The sequence below is a fragment of the Epargyreus clarus genome, unplaced genomic scaffold (genome assembly GCF_041222505.1).
Source record: "Epargyreus clarus isolate Ecla_fem2 unplaced genomic scaffold, WU_Ecla_fem_2.2 ptg000023l, whole genome shotgun sequence".
In the NCBI taxonomy this organism is placed as follows: Eukaryota; Metazoa; Arthropoda; class Insecta; order Lepidoptera; family Hesperiidae; genus Epargyreus; species Epargyreus clarus.
This window is the reverse complement of record NW_027332230.1, coordinates 14,602,456-14,626,917: the sequence shown is the minus strand read 5'-3', so window position 1 is coordinate 14,626,917 and position 24,462 is coordinate 14,602,456. Positions and strand designations below refer to the sequence as shown.

The window sequence follows — 24,462 nt, the reverse complement described above, 5'->3', positions numbered from 1 at the left end:
CTTGCATGAGTAGAAGTGTGAAAGCTTGAATAGTCAACTGCATTGCAACTTGTAGAACTTTGTGACAAAAATCTAATACTAACTAATCCTTATAGTTATTACGGAAAGCTGTAGTTTATCCGATCGCGAATAAATACGGCTCAGAGGTAAACAATATAGGTAATAAGCGGAAAATCTGAGGAACGTTATAAAATATAAAGTAATATTTAAAAAAAAATTCGGCAATCATTCAATTTTTATTCATAAGAATCGCATGATACGTAGGAATTAAAGTCGTTGTTCAATGACTGGAAAATCTTACAGACGCCTAGGGCATTGACCACGCTATTCAATTTCAAGTTGGTAGAGCCCCTAGAGGCAAGGTAAGGGATAAACCGTGTACCTGCGGAGAAATTTCATTAGCAGTATATAATATTATTATTTTAAACATGTCCACAAGATAATGCACAAACAAATTTTGTGCATAATTTTGTAAATAAGAATTTATATGAGAGTCACGAATTTGGCTGAAACAGGTGGTGAGAAAAATGTGAGTTTAATTGTCTAAGAGCTATTATATTTAAGGCCGTATCTACCTATGTATGGACATGCAATATGCACCTAAAGCTACGTGCACAGAAATTGATATGACATAAACATGCAAATGGCCTCCAACGAATCATTAGCAGGTATTTTATATTTTTTATTTAATCGAGATTATTATTTATCATTATTTATCTTCCGATATCAAACATGCCTTTTTGGCATTCGTTTGCATTGTTAATTGTTGTAGTTGAAAGCTTTAAATTATTTTTCGTTGTTTCTTTCTATATATGTTTTATTGATGAAACACAAGCTTTCGTTCAGTTTTGTTTACGCACCGTAGCATGGAATGTCCTAGCGCAGTGCAACCATTTGGTCACACCATTTGGTCTAATGGCGCATATCAACGCGTGTCCAGTCAACTCCAGTACGGCGACGGGCCGATTGATTGGCAAATTGTAGCGTCGCGCTGTCGTCGCTCCTGACGCCTTCCGGTGTTTGCTCTTTTCTGTGTCTGTCTGTGTGTGTGTGTTTTATGTGATGAAATTGTCGCTATGCGGTCACTGCATGAATATCGTAGACCTTCATGAGAGATGCGTTGCCATGCAAAAACAATACATGTCTTATTAGCGGAGACTTTTATATTTTAATTTCAGTAGAGATATGTAAAAAATACACATAATGGGTACAATGCATAAACATAGCACAATGGATCTACCTAATTTGGTTTAACTGTAAAGAATGTACCTATGTATTATCAACACGGTATTTACCTACTTATTCGTTAAAATACGTATTATTTGTACGCATTTAAAAATAAATACATAGCGTACGTACGTCGTTTTTTTCAAACGTCGTCTGCTAGAAAGTTTGTAAAATAAAACGACTGCGTTAAACATCTATTAGGTCCGCGTCGTGTGCCCAACGTGACGTTGTAATTAACGTTAACGCGTGTGGGTGGAACCGGTTAACGTATGGTCCACAAACCTGCAACAAATAGGAATTCCACCAATACATTTCTTCACAATGATAGGATTATGAAGCGATGCTGTGTTTGATTGAAAAAGTTTGGCAAGGAAGAAACATATACATATGAGCCAATCCAATGTAGTCCTCAGAGGTTGTAAGCCTGTAGCCGACCATAGTTAGTACTTTAATCCAATGAGGCTTATTACTTCTGTTTATTTCTGTTTGATACTTCTGCCTATTTCAAAAAGAACAATGAAATCACCTAATGCTACGCAAAGAAAACACTTTCAAGACGTATTTGGGTTTTAACTAATCCACCCTTTTCGAATTTGCTCCGAAAACACGACCCCGCGTATTTGCTTCGTAAAATATGCAACGTTCCATATGGAGCGAGCGAAGTAAGCTAGTAACGTCATCAATATTGTAAAGAAACGGAATTCTAATCGCTACGGAGGTCCCGACGCCATAAATATTCTAAGCGGAGAGCGTGAAAGATGTCTACGGGATGTGAAGACGAGCGTTTGTAGGTCACAGTCGGAAGCGTCGCGCTCCAACCTAATGCCGCCCGCCGTCGCGACGCTCCCTCGCCTATTCCGATCCCAAGATGTAACACCACTTACGACGGTATCGCCGCGGGTTATTTTCCACCCCCTCGATCCCTAACTGCTTACTTCCAAAACATCAAAGTGCAAAATATTATTGCTGCGTTGCCTACAAACGAGAAACCACTTCCCAACGACTCGACTGTCGGCTCGCAGATTTAATCTTCCGACGACGTTGCTCCATTTCATTAAAGAAATGCTGGAATTAAAATTCCCGTCGATGTCAATTTATTAAATCTCGCTTCGGCATCTTACCTTTTAATGAGTTTGTTTTCGACTTCAAGCCTCTCTTGTCCAGTGCGTTAGACTGGAAACATCGCGATGATCGCTGAACAGAACCGTTATAACGTGTCATAAACACTCGGTCATTAACGTTACAATGCATCCTGCACTTGTGCATTTGTTGATACACGATCAAAATTTATTCGGTAGGAAATTATTTTGCTTATAACGTTTCAATCATCATCGTCTCGAGAAAATGAAAAAAAATGCTGAAATTTGAATAAACGTATTTAATAACTAAGTACGCAGCGTGAATTCACCTAAAACAAAAACTCTCCACTCTTCCACTTTCTTATGCACAATATGCACATTGCACATACCTATTACGGATAAGTCAAGACACTTAGATATCCAGTTTCAGATTAATTTAAAAAGATTTTCACCTCCAGAGATTAACGCGTTCAAACAACCTTTTCAGGTTTATGATATTAAACTAACTAACACTACTTTAAACGGTAATATATAAACAGAAGACGCTGTCAAAGCAACACAGATAGCCCTTACAAACGGACTTTAACGAGCACACGTTAGACGCGGCACTCGCTTAAGTTAGACAGGGGGACATCGGGTCTCAAAAATCGATTAGTTAAATAATCGATTTTTCGACATGAAAAATAAATCATTTTTTCTATTTACAAAAAGAAGTATTTCCAGCATTGGTCGTACACCTCACAAATACGCCCCATGTATTTTTTTTATCAGCTAAAAAAGTCATGAAATTAAAAAGTTCCACTTTAAAAATATCGATATTGTAATCTTCCATATTTTCTTCAATCGATTCTTAAGTTTTTACTCGAATCGATATAAAAATTGATCTGTTTAGGAAGCGACGCCATCCCTAGCTCAGCCCGTGGCATCGGCCAAGAGGGCAAGGAAGGACGGCGCGGTCCTTCCCCCCGCGATGCGATCGTGCCGCGATAAGCCCCGCTGACGGATAGCGGCTCAGCCTCTGACTTGCGGATTAGCATATGTCCTACGCGACCATTCTCACCTACTTCGCTGTCGCTGGTGAATGGTGGCACTTATCTTTCTGTCACCTATCCCTCTATTGGATATAAATTGGAGCTTATCCGTTTCCTTCTTTGTAACTATTTTTAAATAAATCTAGTGCGTCCGCGCCTTTGCATGCGATGCAAGTTACTTGTTTAAAGAAAGGTCCCAAAAGATAATTATATCCTTCAAGACTTAATAAACATAAAACCTACCATGCACTCGGCCGGAGATATACGATTGTCAATTAGGATTAATGACGCGAACTTCTCAAATGAATTGCCACTCAGAGCAGACGTGGACGAAGTAACACGTGTAAACAAAATAAACGAGCCGGCCGTATCTGGCGGGCCAGACGTACATAGAAACACACTCAGTGCTGGCCATCGGATGTGTATGATAAATGGACATCCAACGAACCCCGCTCTAATTCTTCTCTTTACTGCACTCCTCGTGCGAGGGAGGACTCACTGGTGAAAATATGACAGTAATGGAAACATGTGACACGGTAAACACTGAAACAAATTTATGATGGGGTACTGCAGGAATCACATTAGACTTACTGATTGAATTCAAATATACAATACAGTTAAAGTATAGACGAATACAGAAAACGAACATCGGTTTATTATTCGAAGCGATGTAACAACAATCTTCTGTAATGTATAAGCAATGATCCCAGCTACTGCTACCCGCGACGTATTTTATTCTAATGCAAGCCTTTGTTTACTGACGGCTACAAGGCAGAAACGTCTTGGAAAATTTATAGCATTTTGATGTATGCTAGCTTTTAGTGATAAATTTATTAACATATTGAACGGAAGATACAATCCGCCCGATAACCATCACCAGCTATACAACCAAAATCAAATGCTGATGTTGGTAGTACATTGTTATCCAGTAAGTTAAATTTCCAAATTAAATTCGACTCTTAAGCGCACGTTACACCAAAAAATTTAAATAAAACTATTGGAAAAAGGATATTTTTTACGAGTAATTCATTGTAAGGGACAAGGGTTAGCTTTTCAATATTCGAAAGGATATTTTTTCGATAGCATCAATAACTTTGTTTTCCATGACCTAAAGGATACCGGAGACAGAGTAGCCACAAAGCGACGCGGCGAGCGCTGAGAATACGCAAACAGGTGTCGACTCCGAGGTTATATTTGCATATAAATAGAGTTCCTGCTTAACTGTAACACTGACGCGTCTCTTTCTCTCTTATTCAACGCCTGTTACGTTGGAAGAGCGCAAGGCGTTACGCCTCCTTGCGTGCTCAGTACGCTAGCTACTCCAGGAGATTCTATTTATGAACGGTGATGTAACATGACCATTGGGCTGGACGAATAACTGCAACCAAGGATACTTCTATTGTCTCGATCGTCGACTCGACGGAAGACAATCGATTGCGTCAATCGTCAATACTCTTTCATGATACTAACGCAATACGACCACTTTCAAGTTGTTTTTTACTCACGTTGATAATAATCTTCAACCGGTACCATATACGTCGTTAAGGAGGATTCCTCGAGCCGTGTCGCCTAGTGCAACTTTTTCTCGTAGGGAAGTTATTACAATGCGCTACTGGAACCGGTCCGAGCAGAGTTCCCGGGGAGTACTGGCATTTTATCGTTCATCCTTCCTTTATTTCTCGTTCATGCTTAGAAAAAGTTGAACGCACGCTTCTATTAATATGTATGTGATAAACACAAGTTGGAAACCGGAGTGCGCAAAAAGTGTTTACAAATACTTGTCCGATTCCAAATTTTTAAGTATTATACAACGTATTATATAATGTTCGGAGCGTGCCAGATGATTAGTGAGCGTTTGTTTATGACGCCAGTTCCGCACCTCTTCTGCTAGCCGTTTTTTCATCGTTAGCCTATTACATCATAGGAACGCGCTCGGACTGAGTTGCGTGACCCGTCTGCGTAGGCGCAGGTGACATGCGAACTGTACATTTTTTCGACAGCGAACAAGAGAGCGACGCAACTAGTTCTGTTATCGGAGACCCCTGTTATTTGTGTTCCTTGTTTTTTTCATGCCGAGCGTTTTCTATTTGTTCCGTCGGGCCCTTTTTTTGCTGGGTTGCACCGCCCGTCTTCGAAGGTTCGGAGCGTTTTTACTCGGGCAAGGGGGGATGCGGCGGGTGGGGAGTCACGGCCCGTCCCCTCCCCCCGGGCCGGGCCGTCCTTGGCCCGAGCGTTCACCTTGGCGCGCTGCGCTGCCGCCGCACTACAGGTAACAAAGTTCCGCGAACAACGTGATTTCTATGGCTGTCCGCCGAAAGTGGATCCCGGAGTAGGTATCTCGAGGTCCGCTCGCCCGACGATAATGTTACTGGGAACTCTGTAATGGAACACTGCAGCCTAACAGCTCACCTTCGGGCTCCGACCCTCATCCGAGCCGATCGTGCACTTTTTACGTATGCTATGCGCTGGAGGCATTAGATTTATAGAACACGACACGCGCAGCACGGTAGCCCAGCGTCGTGGTGGTCCCGCCTCGCGGATTCTGTTCATTTCACTCGCCCTAATTACAAGAATTTAAATTTACAACTCCCGCATAGATTTTATTACCGTCGCCATTGTGTTGCGTTGTGTTGTAATATAAAGTTGTTGTAATTAATGCGAATTAATTGCTGCTGCATGTGCAATAATTGTTTTTAAAGTTATAGGCTCAGTAAAAGACTGTGCTTAATTACTCATACCGCTTAGTAGATTTTAATAGAATACATTAAATACAATAATACTATATTACTATTTATTAAAACAATCAGATATTTTTTTGTTTCTGTCGCAAGTTTACACAAGCTTGTCCAATAATATTATTAAAGTTAGTGTAGGTACTGTTTGATGGTATTAATTTAAAGATACATTGTAAGTTTATAAGCTGCAGGCAATTTTCATGAAAAACACGAGAGTTTATACGAAATAAGAAAAATATATAGTGATGAGAAGGACAGTCATCTGCGTGGTGTAGAAAATATCCTTTCGCTAAATCTAATTTTGTATCTATATTTTAAAAGTTAGTGTGTAATATTATAAGTAATTGCAAGTATGAAAAAAAATATTGCACTCTTGACAAAGGAGTGGTATTTCATTTTCAATTCTATTTTTACAGCGTTTTTATGGTCGGTACGTTGATTTACTGCTTCAAGGTATTTGTGGCTTCAACAGAATATATCACTCGGGTTATAGGCGTTTTAGTGCTTTCAGTACCAGTCGACGCCTGCCCTAAGTTCGTTCACCTGCTCCGCTGTCATATCAATCTCTCCTTTGAATCATATTTAACGATGGCCGAATGGGTTTACGCGAACTGGTACACGAGTCGCGCGTAAGATGCAGACGATAACAGCGTTATGGATTACGGGCAGCCACACTCCGCGGAGTGCAAGTACCGGGGCCGCTGGCGTCCCAAAAGTCCGACAACCGTAATCTTATCGCATTAGAGACCGGACATAGGAAGGGCATTAAATTTGAACGATCGTCGTGAAGCGGCGGGCAAAGCGAACGCGCCTGAAACCGGTCGGCCGTCCGTAAATAATGGATTAGAGGTAGTGCGGGGGGCGAGGCGGGGGGTGTGGCGCACGCACCGGCTGCGCGCGCGGGAGCGAGGGGAGGGGGCTGCGCGGCGCGGGGGGCCGGGGCGTCGGGAGGGGGTCGAGCTCCCGTCAGCTGTTGCGCGCCCGGGACCGCGGCGCACTGCCGCCAATGCATCGGCGTTCATAGCGCACGCCGCCCGCCTCGCGAGTCCCTCCGCGACTCCGCGACTCTGTGTGACAGTGACATAGTGTGTGCAGTGACGACACGCAGTGCTCAGCGACGGTGTGATCGATCGTGTGTGTGTGTGATGGCGAGGATGTGCAGTGCGCGACCAGCGAGCTGACCGCGGCGCCGGGCGATGCGAAGTAATGTTACGCCACCGACCGAGGTGATTATCCACGAAGCCTAAAACACCATGCATGTGTGGGAACCGGGGACGCCGATCCGCTGACGGTCCTTGTCCGATATGTCGGTTGCGTCTCGGGTAAGCAAAGCCTGTACCGGTACCTAGTACCTACTACAGTGAATTTTTGGCGCTTTTTTGGGATTAGTGCAAAAAACACCACGTCGTTCGTCGGGGCGCAAACGAATTTTTTTTGTTGCGTTACAACAATAAACGTCGCCCTCTAGCTTGGGGGAGCCATTGTGTTGGATTTGGTGCAGAGTGTAGACAGACCCGTTTTTTATGAACCTTTTTAGTTTTTTTTGTTGTAAGTAGAAATTGTATAGTTAAGAAATTATACAAAAAGCTACCTGAAAAATTACAAGTCCCACGGTAGGCAAGCGTATCGTGGATGTTACGTTTGAAACGTTTAAATGTTTTGAGGCTTTTAATTTAATATTTTTAAATGAATATTTTAAATAATAATATGAGTCACGCCGTTAATTTTGTTATAATTGGCCAGTTGTACATGTTCTAAAAATATTTAATGATTTGTCGAAAAACGTTATTCTAATTATAATATTAATTGAATGCGTAGAAAATAATAATAATATTATAGCCGACGATTGTACGTTTCACTATCCGCAACCCGCGATTTTATCGGCATTACTATATTTTACCACGCATACATATTCATGCATGGAAAAAATAGTTACCAAATTCCTAGAGAACTTCGAAGACAACAACTACTTAATACCTAAAAGATAAGTAGGTATATTAGCAAATTGAATCCTATTGCGTCAAACTACTACGAGGAAATACGTTAAACTTCACAGAATAGGTATTTGTAACGTAGGAAGTGGAGTGCCGCTTTCGTAACGAATGAATTGGATCTAATTAATAACTAGCTCGCGCTCGTTTCCTATCATTAATTGTTACTGAAATGCCTAGTTTCGTGTATTCGTCTGGAAACGAACTTAGTTAACTTCTGCCGAAGTTACTAAAGTTACTAAATTCGGTCCGGTCCGGTGTTAAGCAGTGATCGTTTAGTTATAGACTCTATTGACTTTTTGTTTAATCGTACCGAAAAGATTTGTATATAATTAAATTACAATGTAAAATATTATATTTTTTACATTAAATAAAAACGTTATGTTTTACAAGTATTTTAGTTTTATAACTATTTTCAAGTTGGTGGAACTGTTTGATTACAGTTTGACTATTTAACCTCTAGCGGGTCATCTATTTTTTTCTTAACAGCGATCCTTATGAATGTGTTCAGATTCGAAGATTCTAGTGGATAAACCCGAAGTAGGTAGCGCAATATGCGTTTATAATTTAATTATCAGACGTAGCAATTAGACTTTAAACTTTAGTTTCATTAATTGCATTAATGTCTTGAACTTACAATACTTACCAGTTACCGTTACATAAGAAGTAAGAATTAGTCCGTTAAATAATATTATCTCTCGTGAACTAAGTACCACACTTTAAGTAGGAATTCTAATCCATGTATTTGACGTTTCTAAACATGATTAAGCTGAAGTAGAGAAACTGCATTGTATCTATTCACTGTAAAAGTTGTTTTTCCTTAATTTAGTACTTATGTCGTGTATATCATAAAGGTCTTCGCGGCAGGCAGGTGTTACCGGCACCTTGTGCTCAGTCTTCCGGTTTTGTTCACAGAATAATTTATCTGCAACTTATCATTATTCATCTAACTCTAATATGGTGGCAGTGCCAAGTATTATAAATGCCATTGTTCATAGCGGTCTTAGGTAGAACTCGTCAGCTACAGCAAGGAAGTCATTTGAATTCTTGATGGATTCCAAAGGACGTGTTTATTGTAATTATCGTTATTTTTCTCGTTTAAATAAACCTATATAATGTTAAATAGCATTGTCTCCCATCATCTAATCATAATTTGCGCAACCGTTATCAGAGAGATTAATTTTACATAACATACGATAGATAATATAGGTTTCATTGATTCTAAAACATTACATTCTAATTCATTAATGTAACTTGTATAAAATAAGTAATCATATACATTAATAATCCCGTCAGAGACGACTCACCATCCGTCATGGGTATTTATGTCATATTATATCTTTAACAGCAATATTATGACGCATTGACAGTAATTGTTTCCCACAATTTATTGGTATTTCATTGAAACGTTTGTTATTCACATATCCCATTGACGTCCGCTTTATTATCAGCTCCACGTGTAAGTAAAAGAGTCCTGTTCTCAGTCCTTATATCTTCAACAAGTTGTAAATCATCTAAAACAGGTTAAGAAAATTCAAACAAGTTTGTTTGCGTTGGAATTTGTTCCAGGAAATCCCTGTCTCTCGGACGCTTAGCCTCTCCTAGCGAGCCGTTTAAGCCACCGGTTCACTGTGACGGTTCAACGCTTTGAATTATTTCTTTAGAGAACTAAACCGGTTTATTTATCTCCTTATCTTCTCGCTCGTTGTAGACTTTATCAGTCGTTTTTTGTTAAAAAGTGTACCTACTTGTGTTTAACTTGGGATTTTATTGCGAACACTCGTTGTGAGTTGCCGTTTCTTTCACATTTCACATTTAAACCAGCTTCGTTTTTAAGTGTAGAAATGTTCGATTCGTGTGAAACATTAAAAAAAAGCTTCCCTGAGAGAATTTTGGATTGTTTTGTTGTAACGTGTTTCTGTCGTACTTTTATACTTGAGTTTTATTTTTTATTAGCCAAGAATTACGATGATTTTCACTTAGCTCGATGACATCCTGACGGCTGTGTGATCTTCAATCACCTCGTGCATAGAGAATAGTTTTTGTCATAGTTTTTTGCTATTTGAACCTACCGTACCTTTTTTGTTACAAAATGATAGCTATCAAGTTAAGCTTTATGGTGCACCCTTATTTAAACTGCATTTTATTTAACTCATGTGTTCCTTCAGAGCTTTTTCGTTTTTGTTTTATTTATAACGTTTTTTTACTTCAGTTGCATCTTCAAACTCTACATGCTTTATTATTGTTAACTTTTCTTACCAAACAGATTTATACGTAGATATAGGTATGTTTTAAATACTGCTCGATTATTGTATTAGTTATGTTTCTCAATTTATGCATTTGCTTCTCAACTGCCTTTCGCCTAACTTTTATACCCAATGGTTTTGTTCTAATCAAATCCCTTTATTTGCAAATAACATTTTAAAGTAGGTTATTGTTTTTTTTTTACGGTCTTGTTATTTAACTTTCTAGCATGCGTTTATTTATTATTTAGATCATTAAATGTTAAATGTTGTTTGTATTAGTTTATAAATGGATACGTATTAATAAATACCTACTCTTAGAAATTTATATCGAATGGATCAAATGTATTGGCCGTTGTAATTAAGTTTTACTTTGCATATTCATTTCTCTGCATAATTCTTTCGCGAGACACCTCAAAATGAGGATTAGACGGGTGGTAGGACTCGTTTCCAATTAACCGGCCACCCGTCACCGACTGCAGCAGTGATGCATCAAGTAATGCGATTTAAAAAGCAATCTCGCCGCCTCACGCTCAATTTCCGCGCCAAATGTCGGCGATCCGACGATTTCGTAACGTCTGTATCTAGTGCTAGATCTGCCAGACTTGTTTCATTTCTTTCTATATTCAATTTGTTTTGTTGATCGATCATGTTGTCGATGTTCCGTTCTATCCAATTATAAGGCGGTCATGACATTTGTGTCATTTGTCATTTTTTTTCTTCTCTAATGCATTTTGATCTCGGTTGTACATTTTGCTACTTAACGTACCTACTGATATTTATTTATCTGCGTCGTTTCAGATGGTGTAAAGCTGTGAATAATTTCTCGTTAACTGTTAGGTTTTATTCATTATAGGTGATAACATCATCCTCCATCATCATTTTTGACTCATTATTATTCCACTGTTGGCCGGTTTTCAGAATTGTAAGGATTATAGTGATTATCCGCCACGCTTACGAATATGTTGGCAGCCTATTTCAAATTGTGAAGGTGGAAGAACTCTTTGTGGTTCGATTTGAAGGTGGTAGAACCCTTTGTGATTCGACTCCGGCGGCACCACCGCCACACCTATTTCTACCTAATAACAGCAGTGTTAGGCGCTGCTGTGTTCCGGTTTGAAGGGTGTGGTAAGGGAGACAGACTTTTCCGAGGCGTTCCAGCTTAGTCCTCAGGGGTAGCAGCGCATCTGTGGGCGACCTCAGGTAGGAATACCTAATCCTATCTGGGGTTGATTAAAGATGTCCATGGGCGGCAGTAGCCACTTACCATCAGGTGGACTGCATGCTTGTCTGCTACTCTTATATTATAAAAAAAAAATGTATTGTTGTTACTAACCCAAAGTTCGAACATTAGTTCGGTAATACATCACTCTTAGCCTTATTTTGTATCGAAACATTTAATCTACAGATAAGCTAAGTGCTAGTCACTATATTTCACCAGGTCATTATCATGCGCATGTGTTTTCTATTCATCCTTTGAAGTTATTTTGTATCCCTTGTTTTAGTTTAACATTTTTTGTACTTTAGCTTTTAATGATATTAACTTACAATAGTATATTAATTTCCTCTTCTTTCCGCTTTTTCTCAAAAAATCGTTTACCTGGATTATGATCGGCGGAAACCAGAACATACAAGAGTGAATTTGACAGGCTGATTTTTTCCATTTCTTTTTATCGGAATTATATTTTCTCCGAAGTTGGCACCCCTGCTACGTAGTGAAATGAATGGCAAACAAATGTATTCGTTAATCCGGAATGCAGATAACAATGGGCGACGGAATCAATACACTCCGTAAGGTTCGGATCTCGAACCGGCTTAACCGGCATGTCGGGACCGCAATTTGTCGGAAAAAAACGTTGACCGCTTTATCCGGTACTATTAATAGTATTTGTTAATCGTTTCTAGGTACATCGAAAATTTAAAGATTTAAAGTAAATATTTGTTTATAGTAATTCTCAATAAAAGTGAAATGTATAAAAATAGGGTGGGGTAGGTTAATCAGTCAATTATAATAATAGGCCGTGTGGTTGACTTTCTATTTGTATTCTGATTTAAGGGTGCGTTTGGTGAATGGCACACGAAGCCGTCCAAATTTGTCGGTAAAAATAACACTGCAAAAACCTATCATAGTCAAAATCCCTGGAATAAATCCATAATTTTCCTAAAATCGCAGCGTAGTTTCCCAATTAAATAAAAACTATAAATCTTTCATTCCTAGACACATTTCGCAATTTTGTTACGCTCTATTCTCGTATAAAGATATAATTCTTTCGGTATGAAGTTCACGAGGCCTGACCCACTGCGATAATTCGCGGGTTGCTAGGTTACACGTGTCGCCGTTTCTCGACTATGTAGCTGTCTACCCATATGTATGTAGGTATGTATGTAACATCAATATGTATTTATGTCCATTTCAATCAGCCAGCGCGATTCAGGAGGTTTGAGTAACTGTAGATGCCTTAATAACAAATGATGTAACTAAAACAAGCTTTTGTCTGTTTATTACAAAAAAATGACGAGTCAATTTAGCACCTAACACACACCCTACACTTCAAGCAAGCGTAGACTACGAGAACTGTATTTAGTCTTGACATGTGATGCAGATGACGTCATCATGTTTTCCGCGGCCGATAAGAATGTACCTACTAATTAATTTCTGATAAGCATCGAAAAATCGCAAGCGATTGGAATTTGAACCCCGGGCCCCTTCGTGACATGTAAATCATACCACTAGACTATCACAGCTAAACATGTGTATTGTTTGTTATTAATATGATAACACCGGCACATTTTATAACACGAGTGTAAAAGAGATAACGATGTAGGTAAATCACAAAACAATCGCTACGTTGTGAAAGTTACCTTGACCTTAATATATCGGTCGCGCAAGTTCATTCACTTCAGATACACGATACATAACAATAATAAGAGACCAACTCGACTCGGTTTTATATTTTATTTCAGAAAAAGTTGTCTCGAACGCGGCGGCTCTACGGATTTATAAGTTGTGTCTTCGGTGTGGCGCGTGATGTGTTCTGATTTGACAACGACACTTATACATGTGGCGTTCCAATTTAGTCCTCAGTACTCCTCAGGGATAGCGTACTAGCAACGCTTCTACGATCGATTTTAGATACAATCTCATGTTTGGGATCAGTTATAGATAACTATGCTTAGTTATTGTGCATATATGTAAGCTATGGGAAAAGGACTCGAATTAAAAAATAATTACATTTTGAAATGAATTTTATACCCTTTAAAAAAGTGTTAAAATATAATTTACGCTACATATTTACATTTACAGCATAATTTTATCGTTATTTTTTAAATTATTTTATTAAGTTCACCAACGATTGTAACATTATACATATTTTTAAATGAAATCTAGTTACAATGCGTATGCATATATAGTGTAAGTATTTATGAAATTGCGTTATTCGGCTTCGGAACTGTTATTTAAAACACCGGTTTAAATTGTGAAGACTTATTACCAATCACTACAACCATTATGCAAGATATTTCAAATATATCTACATCATAGCTATATGAGCGATACATTTGCTAACCCTACAAATAGCAACGGTAGATGTTTTATAGTAGTTCTCAAAATACAACTTTAAAAAAAACAAAGTGGTTTCGGCTATCAACACAATAATAATACACTGGGAGCATTCATAAAATATTATCGAGCACTAGCAGTAAATCATTCATCTTATTATTCACATGTAAACAATGGCAGATTGGTAACGAGCGTGTAATAAAACTTACTATACGTTACATTACATTACAACCGACGTAATGTAGGTGGGTAGGTTACGATAGGTAGCTATAGTTAACATCCAATCTATATCTTTATAGTTATTGTATCCCATTAATGTATGGTTGTACGATAACATAAAATGTATCTTTCTTGTAGTACTTAATATAAAGTTTTTCTATTATCAAGACTAATTAAATTTCATTTTACCGTTAATCCGAATAGATAACATTTATAATACAGACAAAAAAATAAATTGAATAGTCCCTGCCAAGCTGCTAGTCCGCTTTGAAGATGTTGCGAGCAGGTGTAGTCATACAATTTGCTATGGCGACGCGATTCATTTCTATATTCAGAGCAGACTAGCAGTTTTACACAGATTATACTTATAGATTATAGATTTTGGTAGTATGCAAATACATATACATGATTCATGTGATTGTAAACACTGACGTTTTCAAAATGTAAACACTTCAAATATGCTTGAAAATACTTAAAAACCGATGCTTCAAAATTATTTTTGAGTTTTTAATCACACGACAGATCGTTCGATTACAAAGTGATCAGATGTTCAACTAACATTATAATTATTATTTTATTTAGTCGTTTAGAAATGGTTGTATTTTCGTTACGCATCTATGGAATACATTAATGTATTAGCAGCTGTGACCAATTTACATTTTTTGTATTTCATGCTTATTTGTATAGCTATATACATTCATACATTGCCGTTACTATGGCAGGTATGTAGGTATATTATATTAACTATAACTATAATAGCATAATAACGGCCCGGTAAACTGTGTTACCAATGCACCCGCCCTATCGGTTGTAGGTACACGTCTAACGGTTGTAAGCTCGAATGGTTACATATCCGATTACAGTATCGGTTTCCGTTCGATTTGTTCGTATTAATTACGCAATGTTGTGATTTATTAACCGTAATGACCGACGATTATGTTGTATGTGTAATTGTAATTGTGTTGTAAGTAGGACGCTGGCGATTTCGGTGCGTGCGCGTACTATCTAGCGGCTAGCGCGATCGTCGAATACTTTGTGCTTTATTTCGCATCAATCGCAAAAATCGAAATTGGTAATTTTTTCTTGGCAATGATTGTCAGATTTCGAACTTTACTAGATAAACATTTATCAAGTTTAACTATAACTGAGTTTTGGCTAGTCTATAAATAGCACTAAAATATGCGACAAATAGATAACCTTTCTCTTTTGGGCAGTCGGTTAAAATGTTTTTAGCATCAAAGTCAGTATGAGATTCATACAGATAGGATGAACATTTTTAAGAACCAAATAGCGGTACGAGGCGGCATACGCATGCGTGCATACGTGATAGTTTGGAAAGCCTCTGACCCGCGCGGCTTATAAGTATGAGAGAGATTTTGTGATACTAAAAGTTTAAATTATGTCTAGTATTGTACATCTTCACATTAGTTCATAGCTAAACTTAATAATTTCTTATTTAAAAAATGAATGTTCCGTTTTAATCATGTTGTTATTAAATAATTTCGCATAACTTAAAGAACAAATGGACTTATTTGATTTAAATAATAATCAAACTTTTAGTCAAGCAGGTAATATAAAATTTCAGTATGGTTAAAAAACTTAATTACATTAAACCACTCTAGACGGTAGTTGATGTTTACAGAGATAAGAGAAAAGAAAATACTCGTCAGCGCCTTATAAACGTATACATGCATAAGTTATGTAAATAGGCACATATCCTGTCCGTATAGGCTAACTGGATTAATTTAACGCGATCCCAATATGCAGATGAGTGGAGAAAAACACGCGAGCGAGGTACAAAGCGTGCCGCCAGCTTTATAAATCAGATGCATAAGTAGAGTCGCTCTACGAGGTAATAGTTTTATGAATTAAAACAAAATGTAATATGTTCACACAAAACCTTATCATGTAATGTAATCAGGTTTTGCTTAAAAACGTCCGTGTCAATTTATTAAACGCAACTTGAGCAGGTATTGCAGTATTATCTGCTTCGAAATTGTGGTAAGGTAAGTAGCTATATAACATTATGATCCAATTTTAGTACTCCGAGGCAGAAAGCATACAGTTACATATGTATTATGAATGTCCTTAGATAATCTTCACGAACTATTTGACATAAAAAAGTTAATTGAATGATCCCTTATCACAAATGGATTGCGTGTTATTTTGCTTTATGTTGTTAAAAAAAACTTCATAAATATAAATAATATAGAGATGAAATTATGTGTACTAATCGTCCATAATACATTTACATAACATATCAGTAATCCGTACATTCGCACAAACAAACAAACAAATGCGACCGACCAACCAGAATAACATCGCGGCCCGTACGTCCCATACGAGATCGTACGTAACACACGGGCCGTTCACCTCTCGGAATAGCTGCGGCCGCGTGGGACATACGCTAAAAATACGTGCGGCGACGCGGCGCGCATCGCAATCGTGTGCCGCGATGTGACTCCAGGATGTGGTGCGGTGGACGGTTGGTGCTTTGTGGTCCACTAAACTCACGTCATGCCCCTCCAGAAGTTGTTAGATAAAAAGACGATTTTAACACTCACAGCCCCATACTAGGATTCTCTGTGCCGGAGGTAAAATAGAAACAGGATTTATTCCTAATAGCGTACAAACACCCAGACCAACACAGGCATTTGGATACCTTCATAATTCTAATGTCTGTCTGGCCGGGGATCGAACTGGGAACCGCCGCCAACCAACCGCTCCTGCAAGAATTGAGAACCTTAGTTGGTATTGTTTTATAAAAGCTTTCTATTATTAAATTGATAATTTAAGGTTTTCGGTATGTTTCTTGAAGTTGGTAAAAAAGGAGATTTTTGTAATAGAAACGTAGCAAACGATTGTGCAGTCTAACTGGTAGTGTCAATTGCAATCTATAGACATTCATTAATTTGTCGATTAGATGACCTGATGTTATATTAAATTAGTTATACATGCGTTGCAACCCCTGAAGACTAAGTTGTAATACAACCTCATATCATAATAATAGATATCTGTATCTTACGATTACTATTTTATACCTCTACTATTATAATCACGCTAACAGTGCCATCTATTATTATGACTTGTAACAATGACTTACGTCTATAATAATGTATTGTTGTGACAGCTAATATTATAGCGGCTTCTACATAAAAATAGTGCTTTCAATAATTTCAGTAGTCGCTATTATCTTTGACATTAAACATCTGACATAAACTCGATAAAGTATCACTCACAACGGTTATTCAACTATAATATTTATACCTAAAGACTATTAATAGCTTCATAATAAATTCTTACGTATCAATGTCTATAATTAATCTGGTGGCGAATGAAGTTATTATTTTTATATGTAAGATTATCTCGCGTATACTGACCATCTTTATATCTTAATGCACAAGCCACTTAATCTTTTAGTTTTTGCGTCGTTGGGTTCCTGTTAATTGATGTAAGTTTTATGTAAATAAAGTATATAAATGATATCTCCGTAAACGTATCTTCATCATTTCGGAATCTTTTTTATTTCGATTTGCACGTCGCTTTATACGTTTATAATTCGGATATTAATAACCCATTTGGGAATTCTAAGGGCCGTTAAAACCAAAGAACCAGTTTGGTAAAAAAATGTAATAAAACTTCACAAAAAGCCAGCGTGATTAATACCAATCCCGGCCTAAAGAGAACAATGACCGTGCTTGCAGCGCGGTGTAGGTGGAAACGATATATGTTATCACAGGGTTATCACACACACATACAAATAAATAATCAAATCATTTTGGAACGCGGGCTGTAGTTTTCATTATCATATCCAGATAATAGTCTCAGGTGCTTGTTGCAGTAATTTATGCAAAAAAGTTAGGATTATGTCATAATAATTATATTATTCTTTGGTGTGCAGAGCCAATTTAATTACTCGGCTATGTTAGAAATTATTCTGAGCCATCTGGTGGTTGGACTCCACGTGCTACCTTAAGATGTTGATAGACATGCAATGACATGCATATATGAGTCTTGTCATCTATAGGATATAATTTATTAACATAGATAAAAAGGAAAACTTATCATATTTAGTTGATAATTGATACTGTATGAATGGCGTAATATTATTTTTCGTAAAACTACGAAACAATATGGTAACAAATTCCTTTCATTGAAATTTCCATGAATATAAATATTATTATTTAAAATCGTTGGCCAAGTAAATTGTGAAAACGATGTCACATGACAGACAGAAATAAGAGAATATGATTTTTTAATAATGTGTGAACTGCCAACCCTCAATAGAATGTGTACCTCCATATCTCGTATTTCAAGTTTGAAGTAAAAAGTAAAGCGTATACATATAATAAAATTGTAATAAAATTATGAGTCGAGTGCCACCTACGACGAGTGCCGGAGACGAGTCTATAATAAAATGCAGTTTACGACGCGACCGGCCTGTAACGATACGACATTTTATTGTCTTATAATGTAAATAATAATGACAACTCATAATACATTATTTTTTTACTAGTTTGAGTAGAGAACAAAAAATTACACTCTGTTATTACTTACCTTGTAAGTAAAAAGATTAATTGTTAAATCCGCTTAAAGTGGCAGCGGATTTGAAAAAGTGAAATAAGAGTAACTGACACTTAAATATGTTATAAATGGTAAATTATTATTTTCATATTTGTCAGTTTCATATTTGTCTGACTTATAACGATTATTGGGATAAAGTTTTGCTGAAACTGTAAAAAAAACGGTTTTTCTTTGTTCCACCTGTGAGAATACTCGATATTTTAGGCAAAGTTTTCAAAATTGTTGGATTTGTGTATGAATAATATATTTTAGCGGCTAGCAAACTTGAAAAAAACAATATTTTGCCAAAGAAAGCCAAAGCTCGATCAATTTGGCCGGAAAGTCCGTATTTAGGTCGATAAATACACGAACTGCATTCTTACATACCAGGGATGTTGCTGATGCAGGTTTTTACTATATCAGCGGATGCTGATGCTGATGCTGATATTTAAAAATATTAAAACAAAACTTCCAAACTGACAAATTTCCAAAAAATGCACTTACACTCCCAACTTTCAATTGCTAACAATTCATTTTTTTTCAAAGTTATCAAATCATTTTATCGCGATAAACATACGTGAAGATGTCAGTTGTCGTGTTGGTCACAATTTCTTGCAGTAGTTTTTGCGTGATACAAAGGGAAGTATTTACCTTACACATTCTTGGAGTTTAGTAGCAGATTGTTGGTTTTCGATGTCAGTACTTAATATAATAACAGGTATATTCTTCTGGGAAAACTTTGAACGATTTGTGAGTCCCTTACGAGAATAGTATTTTTGACAAATACTACATATGCAGTATCTTTGTTCACTAACTTTTCATTGGAGGAGGCATTATGAATTGAATCCTTAAATATTTTATTAATTGATTGAACTATGATCGAAAGTCACGTCTGACCAAATTACGTTGACGAAACAATCAAATGAGGGAACAAGTGACAAGTTGTGTATGTTAACTGTCTGTGATTGGCCGAAAGTCCACGTAACTTATGCTCGGTTCCGCCTTCAACGAACATGTTACGACTTGAATGTCAGCATTAAATATCAGCATCTTTTGTTGCGCATGCGGATGCTGATGCTGATATTAAAAAATAAGCTGATAATCAGCTGATGCTGATGCTGATATTCTCAACAGCCCTATTACGTACTAACAGAAACGTATAGTAATACGTCTGCATATTGCAAAATAAGATAATGACTTCATTACAGACGACATTCATAATAATCCTTCATAGTAAGTGTCATGAACAAAAACCTCATATTAAATTCGCGCACCTATATTGTCCGAATGACGTGCACGTATACTATGTATGCGGCGTGTTTTCATACATAACACACATTATCATTGTTATCATCGTTCAGCGTTCGGTGTTCAGACGAGAACGGAAGCCGGGAAGCCGTAGGGTTGCCAACTGCGCTAAACTTAAAATGTGGAGTACATTTTTATTTCTGTTAAATAATATGAAGTAGGTTCCCAAAATATGTTTTGACTAATTGATGCACTATATAATAATATAATGTATTTAATTTTACAATAATATAATTGCAGAATTCTGTAACTTCAATTTTTACGCAATCAAGGAAATGAACATCATATGCTAAGTGAATAGTATAGTATAATTATAGAAAGTAGTATTTTTTAAAGTATTTCATGTAATTATGTTTGCTTTTACTTTGAATTTTAATCATCTGTTTATGACATGCTTTATAGTTGTATAGATAAGTAGATACCTACTCATTAGATCAGTATCGTAAATAATCGCTTTGCATGCCAAAAATAAATTTACAAATAAATATTCCATTAACAACAAGGTTTTAAATTATGTTGTAATTGTAATTAACATAATTATGCGTTAAATAATTTAATTTTATTACCGATAGAAGGGAACCCTAATTAAAGCGGTAAAGCGAGTACCCACAGGATGGTACGTTGTTCTGTAGTACGATTGATTGAGTTGTACGTAATGTACGATTGTGTTCTTAATCTATTCAATGGGTCCAATTGTATACGGGTATATTAAATTTTAATCTGCTTTTCTATAGGTACTTAGAGTTTTTGGTTAGTGTATTTTATATCTTAAATATTTCCTAATTCTGTACGTAAAATACAGTATCCCAATAAATAATTATTCTAGTCTTATGCATAGATAAAGTATCGCTGTGTTTAAATCGTGCTGTGCATATGAATAACTTTACTGCATGATTCTACTGAAAAGATGTCCCATATGATAGGCATCTGAACGGTAGGCGCTTTAGTTGCATCGTCTTTTGTCATGTGTCCTACAAATTCAAAGCAAGTCACAATGTTGTCGCGAATAAATACTAGGCCTATATACTTTACTTAAAATGATACTACTGGGTTTATAGAGACCGGTCTGTACCCACCGTTGGAAAGGCTGGTAGGGGCCAACCGTCTAATGTTTTCAAAATGTTTTTATTAATGTGTCCGAAAGGCTTAACTACTGCACTATTTTGATAAAATTGGAGTCAACGTCTTAACATATTATCCGAAAAACCGAAGTTCGCCAGAAATATCGGTGACGACCTGACAAATCTGCGGGGCGCCGCGCACTTCATACGCACACAATACAAAACACAATGAAATATGAATTTTAAAATATGGATCACGAAGCTAGACGTATAAAATCCTCCGCAAAACAAACCATCAAATCGGAATAACAAAAGGACCGCTGATAGGGGTCCGCAGTGAAATTATTTTAATCATGTGGGTCGGGTGTAGGCTCGCTCTCGTGCTGGGGGCTCATTAGGGCCCCGTCGGTGCCCTAACGAGGATTTTATGTTTTTATTGCCGCCATAGGAAATGTTAATGTGTCGCGATCATCGGTGCCCGTAAAACCATTGTCGTAAACGCGACGAACCACATTCTAAACTTTGTTTGTTTTGTTTATATATAACTTGTTTCAATGAAGATTGTATTCGAAAATACCGTGTCGATTTCCTTCCTCGTTCTCTATGACGTCTGAGCGAGAATTATGTACAAAAGTCATTGTGTATTATTGTTTTTATTGTAACATTGAGTATTGTAACATCTTATATTTATTCTTACACTCCTTTGCAAAAAAAACGGGCGGGTTTGATTTTTTAACATTATTGGTAATAATTTAGTTCTTCAGAGGTTTTAATAGCCAAACTATGTTACTGGCACTTAATAAAGAGTCTGGGTATGAAAAAAAGTTCATTCCAAATTCAAAACTTTTGTTTTTTAAATTATTAATCCCTTTTTCATTTTGTGACACTTTTCGCGGGTTTGCGGTTAAAAGGTTATCAAGCAACTAAAAGTAACTTTTCGTTATTTTTAGTACAACAATTTATGTTTATCGCATAATTCTGCCTTATTGTGACTTAAAACAGATATCTTTGTGTCTATCGTAATGGCAGAAAAAGCAATGAGAGCTAGTAAAATTATAGCGCTGCTGGAAGAGGGGTGTAGCCAATGTTACGTCTCACAGCGGTTAAACGTGAGTCGTTCAACCGTACAAAGAACCTGGACTCGATACCAAGAGACAGGTTCCGTTCAGAGAAGGCAAGGTTCTGGGAGAAAACGTTGCACACAGCCGCGAGACGATCGCTTTTTAGTGACTCAGGCGCTGAGGAACCGCAAATGCAGTTACATAGACCTCAAAAGAAACCTTGAAGAGGTACGAGGAGCACAAGTTAGCCTATGGACTGTGAGGAGAAGACTTTTAGCTGCTGATATACGTAGTCGACGACCAGCGCGGGCCCCCAAGTTACTCCGTGAGCACCGGATTGCGCGGTTGAGGTTCGCTAGAAATTGCCTATCTTGGACACCAGGTAACTGGAGTAGCGTACTCTTCTCCGATGAGGCTCGAATTTGTCTGCATGGTGAGGACCGACGTCGGCGAGTGTTACGAAGACCAGGGGAACGCTATGCCGATGTGTGTTTTGAAGAAATCACCCCTTATGGTGGAGGGTCCGTTATGTTTTGGGCGGGCGTAACTTCCAACTATCGTACCGAGATAGTATTCATAGAAAATGGCTCACTAAATGCGCATAGGTACATAACAGAAATCCTTTCTCAAAATGCACAACCCGCACTGACTGTAATTGGTGAAGATGCCATTTACATGGACGATAATGCTCGGGCCCACCGTTCTGGCGACGTAGATGCTTATATGCAAGAGGTCGGTATTCGTCGTTTGGATTGGCCAGCGCGGAGCCCCGACCTTAACCCCATTGAGCATGTTTGGGACCTCCTAAAAAGGCGAGTACGATCTGTCCAACCACCTCCACAAAACATCAGAGAGCTTAAACGTGTAATCTCGACTGAGTGGGAACACATTCCACAGGACACCATCAAAAGCCTGGTGGGAAGCATGCCAAGACGATTACATGCCGTAATCGCTGCAAGAGGAGGTCATACTCGTTATTAATTTTTATTTTTTAATGTCTCTTTTATTAAAATACCATAAAAATACTCGTAGTCTTAATTTCATTATACCCATAAAAATGTCCATTTTAACACGGCTCTCTGTTTACATTGACTAAAACACCGATACCAGGATAAAAGTGTTAAAAAACTAGATTCTCATTGATAATAAGAAATTTCTAGTCATCCAAGCTAATGACATACTAAAAATATAATAATATTTACCCATAGAAAAGCTAAGGTAAAGTGTGTGTGTAAGGTGCCCGTTTTTTTTGCAAAGGAGTTTATATTATAAACTAGATTCCGTCCGCGTGATAGGTACATTTCTTTCACCAAATTTAGTTACAGAAACACAAAAAGTCACATGCAACTAATGGGTAATTTGTCAAGAAGTCTGCTTTCCAACAATACTATTAATTTTATAAATAAACTGCATGCATGCACGCACATGACGTCTATTAGACTTATCGCTGCCGTTCTCGCATGAGGTCAGTCTGACCGTATGTTGACAACTCTTGCGTTTCTGATATCCTAATGAATCCTAAATAATTGTGTGAGAATATATATTTTATATGAGTACATATTTAATTAATTCTAAGATTGGTCTGAACAAAACTTATGGTAAGAAATTAAGTTTGTTACATACAGTAAATGCAATTACATACAGTAGTCTTTAATGATAACAACCGGTCGTATTACGAGCGGTTTTTGTTACCTTTGTACTTTTTGTCTGTAATCTTACGGACACGCAGATAATGTATTTGTTGTTAATGTAAATGAATCGTTAAACTGCATTTAATGGGGTTTCCTGGGAATTTTCATTAATTGTTAGATAAGGGGTAGCCGTGTAAGTGATTTCTTAATGCAAACCGGTGAATCGACCGAGTTTATTTCTAGAGTAATTATTACATTTACGGATAATTAACCATTTAGAAGAAGACGTTTGACGTCCCACGTAAGCAGGGTGGTCACTATGTTAATGACACACTAAGAGATTCAGGTTCAATTCCCGGCCAAGCTGAGCTCCTAATGGCGAATAGTTTTCTATTCTGGGTCTGGGTGTTTATATGTTTGTGTGTGCCCGTTGTATATACATAAAATTCAAACGTGGTTTCATGAGTGTGGAAAATGAAATATTTTTTAATTGTTTTTCATTTTCTTCACATGATACTCTACTCAACTATGTAAACATTACGCTAAATCCTGACTCATCTTGAATTTCTGTAACAACTTTAGCATGTGAAGAAAACGTAGCATAATTAGTTTAATGGGCCGAGATGGTATCGGTGTGCGAGCGTCCGATCATGGGGGTAATTTGTGGGGGGGCAACGTACCGACCCAAGCCCGCATGCCCATTGTCCGGCGCGCAAGGGACCGCATGCGACCGCATTGATTCCACCGAGTTTTG

At 37.5% G+C, this 24,462-nt stretch overlaps 1 protein-coding gene across 3 annotated transcripts in view; it reads left to right on the top strand.

Moving 5' to 3' along the window:
* The window catches only part of jing (AE binding protein 2 jing), a 193,798-nt gene that overhangs the window by 125,281 nt on the left and 44,055 nt on the right, over positions 1–24,462 (top strand). The window contains exon 1 of one of the 3 annotated variants that reach the window (XM_073085750.1): positions 7,063–7,298. The exons of 1 other annotated variant lie outside the window; for it this stretch is intronic. In XM_073085750.1, coding sequence (XP_072941851.1) covers positions 7,279–7,298 — 20 coding nt within the window. In that variant the 5' untranslated portion in view covers positions 7,063–7,278. Of the gene's footprint in view, positions 1–7,062; positions 7,395–24,462 lie in introns of those variants that run through there. One more of the 3 variants, XM_073085749.1, reaches the window with a different exon arrangement.